The following is a 7790-nucleotide window of genomic DNA, read 5'->3' as shown; positions in this document are numbered from 1 at the left end:
AAGGTGGTGCTTTACCTACCTTGGGGGTCTTCAAGAGGAGGTTGGATAGATATCTGGCTGGGGTATTATGATCCCAGCACTCGTTCCTGCCTAGGGCAGGAGGTCGGGCTTGATGATCTATTCAGGTCCCTTCCAAACCTAGAAGCTATGAAATTATGAAACTATGACACCAGACTGCACAATGAAAAACTGGGAACAGAAAAACAGAACTTTATAATCCTCATTCATTATATCTAACTCAGATTGGACTTCTAAAAGCCCTCACCATTTGACAGTCCCTGATGGTTTTTTGCTGCAAATATCTGCAAGCACTGGTCAACTGAAGGGAATCTCTCTCCAAGCCCCAACAGCCAAAATTTGGGTTTTAGTTGCATGGATGAGTGGTTCTCAAGCAGGACAACTCAAGATCCTTCCAGGGGTGCATAGACATCCGGCCCCTAAGCCAGGAAAGAAGCAATGGCTCCTCTTCTCTCCCAGCACCATGCACTGGGCCACAGGCATATATAGCTGCAGATGCCAGCATTTGAGTCCCTGGAAAAACAGCATTTGCCCCCTCACATACAGACTAACAGACCCAGATACAGGCATGGGTGAACCAGGTGGCTGCCCAGGGCCGACAGAAAGGCAGCCCGAAAAGGAAAAAAAAAAAAAAAAAAAAAAAAACAACTTACAATTGCGAAGAAGAAAAAAAAAAAAGTCACGCATCGATTGTCAACGAAGCTATGCCATTTTGTGCTTGTGCGCAGCCACGATTTGATGCTACTGCTACTAGCGCCGAGTGGCTCTGGTGAAGGGGGGTCCAGTAATAGAAATTCACTAGGGGCTGCTTGGAGTCTAGGTAAGGAGCTGCAGACTAGGGGCTGGAAAGGGGAAGATGGTAGAAAAAGCAGGCACAGTGGGCAAGGGCCTCCCCGCAAGCTAACTTCTAGTTCAGTGGTTCTCAGCTGGGGTGCCCCTAAATTCTGAAAAATTATGAAGGGGTGCCTTGATCCTAAAAGGTTGAGAATCACTGGCACAGACTGTTTTCCTCACCCAGGGGCTTCATGTTTCTCTGCTTGTATTATAATTGGTAAACTCTTGGGGAGATAAGCTTCTATATTACCCAATGTGATTTATTTAAAAGGTAGGAGTATACAGATGGCCTAAGAAATTATCTACTTCTGAGATAGGTACATTAAAAGGAAAAGAAGAGCTTGAAGAAAGAAGCAGGGAGACGCATTCCCTAAGGAGATAACAAGGTCTTGATTCTGGTCTTACTTCCATGGGGAGAAATCAGAGTAGCTCCATTTAAATCTATGTAGTTAGAACAAAGTGAGATCAGAATCCAGCCTCAAAGCAGCTGGTGGTGACAGAGACTAGAGAAATCAATGCAAGTAGCCCTTCAGAAACATTTGCTACAAACAGATCCATTACTTGAGGAGGGTTGTATCATTCAGGAGATATACAGAGACAAGGTCACTGAAGAATATTCTCTTTACATTGTTAGATATCACTTTATGCTCTGAGCACCAGTAACTGGAAGCCACACATTTTCTCCCAGAGAAATATTTACAATTGTTCTCTTTACGAAGGCAATGAAAAGAAAATACTTATAACTACCTAAGCCAAGTTGCCTAAGGTTGTAGATATAAAGGGCATGGTTGCATAAGGACTTTTGCACTAACAGATCTTGTATTTAATTTATTTTTAAAGAAGTACCGACTACAGCTGAGCTGCAAACTCCCCGAGCGAGGTATCATAGCTTGAATTTTCAAATGGTGCCTAAGGAAGGAAGGAGTTTAAACACTCATGTAGTAGGTACCCAAATGCTTCCAGTTGCCTTGAAAATCCCACTTAATGGCTCTTTACATTCTCCTACTGGGGTCAATAAAGTCTTTAGAGGTCAATCGATAATAACAGCACATCTTGTATGTTAAGGTATCTTAATCACCATTTCTTTTGTGACTGTAATAAAATAAAAAAACCCCACATAAACAAAAACCTTCTAAAATATCCCCAGTTGCATTTGAAAATGCAGTCCACCCATGATTTAGGTCAGGGGTAGCTAGCCCTCAGCATGTACCAGAACAGAGAAGTAACAAGCAACACAGCAGCACATGGGGCAAGAAGCAGAGCAGCACAGCTCACCAGCTTAATGTGTCCTCACTCAGGAGACATGCATTGGTAACACAGAAATACGTGAAAGATGCTGCCAGTTTCAGTCTGCTTGTGTAGCTTGAATGTAGACTGACTCTTATTGCTTAAACCAGAGAGTTAAAAAGCCACTGCACATTTAAGGACAAATACCAAAATCAGTCAAGTCAGGGGCTTACAAGGATAGAAAGGCAAAGCAAAATTTGCCTTTCAGAAGTTGGAATAGGCAAAAATACAACTAAAAAGTAACACTGGAGAGGTGAGCTCCTCGGCTAAGACCAGACAATCAAAAAGCCCAAGGCTGAATCGATTCATTCTTCACAGGTTAATCGAAGCTGCATAGGCTGAACCGATAAGCAAGTGAACAGATATTCACTTTTCATTCCAGAAATGCAGCCACATGCCTGCAGTTGCTCAGGCCAGAAGGTCGGGGGCACTAGAGCATGCCCCCTGTTTGGCGAAGCAGACAACTTGGACCAAGGCTAGCCTGCCCACCCTGCAAGGCGGGGTTTGCAGGAGAGATGCAAAGCATCCTGGGTTGCTGGGGACTGTGAGTTAACTTGAATCTGGAGGGGACGTGAGACAGAAGTTCAATAAACCAATTTAATCTAAATCAGTTAAATCTGATACTACATCCATCCAAGTCAATCTTAAACTGGTTCCTGCCATTTTGAAAGCAGTTTATGTGCACTGAACTTCTGTTGTGCTACAAATCTGAGCTGGTTTCCAATTACTTATACCAGTTTATGTGTAATTTCTGTCCCTAACCCTCATGTACTGAATCAGACAGATTCTTATAGGCAACACTAATCACACATACCACCCACTATCAAACAAGGGACTGCTGAACTAGGGGGCATCATCACTGTGTACCTGTGCTCCTGGGGAGGTGGGGGATAGAGATGGAAAGGAGGAATTAAGTATAATTAGGAAAAAATTCCAGGATGGGAAAAATATTGATTATTAATTCATGAATTACAGTTGCAAATCTACAGGTAAGAGGGCCTGTTTGGACACTAACCAAGAAGTAGCAGCACGCAATCTTTAACTCTCTGTAAACACTTCAAAACTAGCAAAATAGGGCCACCACTTATTCATTCACTTTTTAAAATATAAACTCAAATTTACTTGCTCATTGAGTTCTGACACACTACATTAACACTCTAATCAGAACAACAGTTATTCAACGGTTCAAGTTAACAACGTGGCACACAAAACTTTTTGTAATGGCGTTTGTCCTGAAACCCAGAACTTGAAAGTAAACCCAGTGAACAACTGAGCTTGTGGAAAGGGGATGTAAAAATTGCAGCACAGGAAGAAAAAAGTCTCTTTTCCTAGAATTTCTCTGAAAACTTTTGGTGTTCTGTCTGCAGAGGTAAGCAGTACAGAAAATACTGCCAATTACTGTTACACTAAATAGAAGAATATCACATATTCCAGTTTCAAGTTTAAAGCATCATCAAATCTGTCGTTACAGGGTAATAGTCTTTCATAACATAAGTGCCTAAAAAATGTCATGACCTGTATATTCTCAAATTTTGCATATAATGGAGATTCTCTTATCCTTCAGAATTTCTGTCTCCAGGTCCTATCAGTCTTTAGCTATTCTCATTCCTTAATCACGTGTCCTGGCATGATCCTCATTCCCTTCAGTATTTCCTCGTCCTCCTCTGGGAAATTTGCCAGTTTCTGTCATCTGTCCCCATCCTCCTTTGGGAACACCAAGGCAAAGAATTAATTTCAGTTTTTCCCAAGCAATGCCTACCTCTTGTATAAGCAGAAAGGCATGTATATCTTTTTTCAATTCTCTCTCATTCCTTATGCACTAACAAAAAGCCCTGTTGGACAATATTCCTTTTATGCTCCACATTTTCTGACATTATTATAAAGTACACTGTCCTTTAAATTAATTCTGTAATATCCCTAGTTGGCATCACCACTTTATTACCCTTTATTTTTTTTTAATGTACAGTGTTGCTGTGTATACATGTAATGTAATGCTGAATGTGGGCAAAGTTGTATGAATTAGACAACACATACATATTGGCCATGTATGAATTCCCATTTTGTTCTTTATGTGTTTCCCCATCTATTACTTTACCCTTTTTCATTTCATCCAACACTGGCTGCTGAATTCTTCCAACACTTACTTATTCTAAAGAAATGCCTTGGATGTTTTTCAATAATTTAGAAAACATAATCCAATATTACCTTTTTCTCCAACATGGGATTTCAGCTAATAATATTTCTTTCCCCCAAGAATCACTGGTGTCTTGAGTTGCCTGAATTCAAAACTATGAACTTAGTCTAACCACAGAAATCAACAGAAGCTCTACCACTGACTTAAATGGAAACAAGATCAGGCTCTGAGTCATGCAATGCTCTTTAAAATCTCCTGGCTAATAGGAAATCCATAAATGTATTAGTAGATATCCATTTAGATCTATAAAATTGTTACCTTCCATCAACTGAAATTTTCCCATTACGCTTAGCTTGCTCTGGACATAAAACTTCTTTATTTCTATTAACTCATCCCCTCCTTGGGGGTAGCTTGCAGCATGCTGTTACTAGCAATTTCTATGCTGTTTATTGCTTGTGTAGTTGGTTACATCTCTGACTTCATGAACTACGGGTCTTTTGTTTTCTTCATTATGGACATACCACAGATAATGTTACATTGTCTGTCAGCATGTGATGTTATTCTCAAGGTGCACAACAAGCAAAAACTATCTACAAATTATCCCTTTGATGTCTTTATTCAGGGAACTCCATATGTTCTCAGGGGCATGATGAGAGTTGAGCAGAGGGTGCATATTCTTGACCCCAGTTTATTCATACATTATATAGATGCCTTGCAACAACACTACCACAAGGAAAGATGAGAGATGGTAAATATATTTTCCCTGCTCCTTTTCCAAACATATTCTACGTACTTGCATTACTGGCCACTGGTAAAGAATGGAAAAGAAGAGGCAACTCTTTCTGGCAGCCCAAGCCTAACACAACAGGATGAGCACCTAGAAAATGGGCAGGTGGGGAGCCTTGGAAAAGGGATGGCAACCCCCAGAGGGCAAATGAGCGACATCCCAGATGTGATGGTCAAAAAACCAAAAGGTCAGTCGCCCAAATTGTCTGCAGCCAACCCCTGGGATGAAAAAGGCAACAAATACTTTGGAGAAGTGGGGGGTGTGCAGTCCCAAGCACAAGAAAGTGCTCATCCTCTCTCAAGGCCTCAAGTCACAAACCACGTAGCAATAAAGGCCAAATAAAGAACAATCCTTCTGAAAGAAAGCAGAAAGGAACCCCTGGAATGACAGGGAAAATCCTGGCTCTGGAAGGGGCCAGGGAAGGGGCTGTCCCCTGGGTGAGAGGGCGCGCATCCCTTGCAGATAAATCCCTGAGTAGCAGGTAAATTCTTGACCCTGGAAGAGGATATGATTTTTTCCATTTCAAGGGCCAAATCAGTTCCCAATTCTATTGGGCAAGGCCAACAGTCAAGTTCCAAGTTTTGACTGAGCAGAGCTCAACCGTTCAAGTCTGTGTGGCTCTACCACTGGTCAAGTATCCTCTTTCCCAGGCCCACTGGTTTGGGTCTTCAGGTACTCCCCAAATCTGTGGTAGGCATCCTTTGTGCAAGCCCAGGGCCCAGAGATACTGGGTTCACATGCCCTTTAGTCTCACCCGCTCCTAGCCAAAAGACCGGGGAGAAAGCCAGAAACCAGTCCCCAAACTGTTGCAGTCCAGTTTCCTGCATGTGGGGAAACTCTCAGGGGTCAGACGGCTGCCCCGAGTGCAAGGGGCAGGCCTCCCCTGGGAAAACCACCTTGGTGATCATGGGATCTCCCCTGCCCCGCAAGCATGACCAGGAGGAAAAACCTCGGGGGGAGAAGGAAGCCCCCGCACCTCCGGCCGCGGAGGGGAACCGGGGAGAGTGAGGAGCGATATTCCTCGGGGGATGGGGCAGGATCCCTCCACCTGGCAGGGAAACCTGGCCTGAGCGAGCAGAGGAAGTGGAGGGCGAGCCTAACCCCTGGATGCCACGTAGGAGTGGCCAGGCCCCCTCCTGGCCCTGCCCTAGGGACCGTCCGCTCCTCTCACCTGGCTGGCTTTGTGGAACTGCTTCTTCAGCCCCGCCACCGACATCCTTCCTCCGCGGCTGCCCCCGCCCCGGACACCTCACCCGCGCCCGGCGCCCGGCGCCCGGCACGGCTGGAAACATCGCGTTCCAAACAGGCCCCAGCGCCGCCATCCCATTGGCCGCCAGCGCGGCCTAATGCAAATCACAAGCCAGCGCTCCCTGCCCATTGGCCAATTGTGCGCTCTATGCAAATGAAGGAACGAGCAGACGCCCACGCTGCGATGTTGCATGGAGACTGCGGAGGGAGGGAGCAGAGGCGGTGGAAGCTGACGGCGGGGTCCCGGCCGGGGCTGCAGCCCACCGGGCGGGACACGAGAGCCTCGGCGAGCAGAGCATCGTGCCTCCCTTCCCCTTCTCTAAGCAGCCCCAGGCCTGCCTCTCTAGCCACCCCCTTGACTAGTCCTCCCTCTTACCAGTATTCTTCTAAATCCACCTTGCTCCCTGCCTCGGATCTCTCGAGTTTGTCTTCCTCTTTCCTCGCTTCGACCCCGTATATGGGCAATAACTCTCTGCCTTTCTCCTATCTGTTGCTGTTATTCCCGAAGCACCCAGGAGCCCTGCTTACACCGCTCTGCCCAGAAGTGGGAAAGGAGACCAGCTCCAAATGCACATCTGGTGTCTATGGGGCAGACATGCTGGTTTGATCCGGTGCAGCTGTGGTGGCAAAATCCCCTAATGTAGAAGCAGTGACTGCACAAAACTACTCCCTTACTGGTACGGTTTGTTTTGCTGGTGAAGGGTGGGTGTTACCAGGGCAGCACAAAGCACAGCATTGCCAGAAAAGCTGCATCTGGACAAGGAGCACTTCGCCAGTGTAGCTGACAGATTATATGATTAGTAAAGTGTTTCTGGAGCAGACCTGTCCCCAGGGGTCGGTGACAGCATGGGATGCCTCTGTGATTTTTGTTCTTGGCATCATTCCTGTAACGTGGTGAAAAGAAGACAAGACAGTTCTGGAGCGTTTAGGACTTGAGTTGGTTATTTATTAATAAAAAAGTTTGAGGGATGGGACAGCTGTGAAACTCTGCACCTGAATTTGAGGGTGGTCAAATTCTGAATGTCAGAAGGAACCAGATCATGCAAATAGACTTAGCCTGCATAACAGGCAAAAACCAGTATCTCTGCTGGTGTGTTCAGAAATTAGGTCCAAAACCTTAGTTCACTAATCATAATATACATTATTACTAACATAAAAATAAACATGTTGTGGGTAACATTAAATCCCACTAAAACTGGAAGGTGAGACTGCTGTTCTTTATTGATGATCATAATAGGAGACAAATTAAGTTCCTCTGTGAAACAACATCTGTGTTAAGACTCAAAAAAATGGCATGGACCAAGGACATGTGAGTGAAGACATTTATGCTGACCGCTGCTTTAGGAAGGTCTGCATAACTGTGTAAAAGAGGCAAAAAAGAGCAAGGTTGCTGAGAGAAGCTCAGAGGAACACCAGGCAAACACTACAAAAGTGACCCTGAGAAAAAAACCTAGAGATGAAGACTTAGGGGCTAAGTTCCTG

The 7790-nt window shown here is 44.9% G+C and overlaps 1 protein-coding gene and 1 non-coding gene across 5 annotated transcripts in view; both read right to left on the bottom strand.

Annotated features, from left to right (window-relative positions):
- Positions 1-6824, bottom strand: part of SH3GL3 (SH3 domain containing GRB2 like 3, endophilin A3) — a 111737-nt gene extending 104913 nt beyond the window's left edge. Inside the window, exon 1 of one of the 4 annotated variants that reach the window (XM_025211791.1) lies at positions 6685-6824. Coding sequence is in view for 2 of the 4 variants with exons in the window: in XM_025211788.1 (XP_025067573.1) it covers positions 6232-6276 (45 nt within the window). In the remaining 2 variants the exon portion in view is untranslated. Of the gene's footprint in view, positions 1-3654; positions 3693-6231; positions 6302-6684 lie in introns of those variants that run through there. The other 3 variants (XM_025211790.1, XM_025211788.1, XM_025211793.1) reach the window with 3 other exon arrangements.
- LOC112551338 lies at positions 5834-5993 on the bottom strand. Its single transcript, XR_003095630.1, has one exon. It is a non-coding gene; the product is annotated as a U1 spliceosomal RNA (small nuclear RNA).
- Positions 6825-7790: the final 966 nt, after the last annotated feature.

Source organism: Alligator sinensis, unplaced genomic scaffold (genome assembly GCF_000455745.1).
Source record: "Alligator sinensis unplaced genomic scaffold, ASM45574v1 scaffold259_1, whole genome shotgun sequence".
Classification (NCBI taxonomy): Eukaryota; Metazoa; Chordata; order Crocodylia; family Alligatoridae; genus Alligator; species Alligator sinensis.
This window is presented reverse-complemented; position numbering and strand designations above follow the sequence as displayed.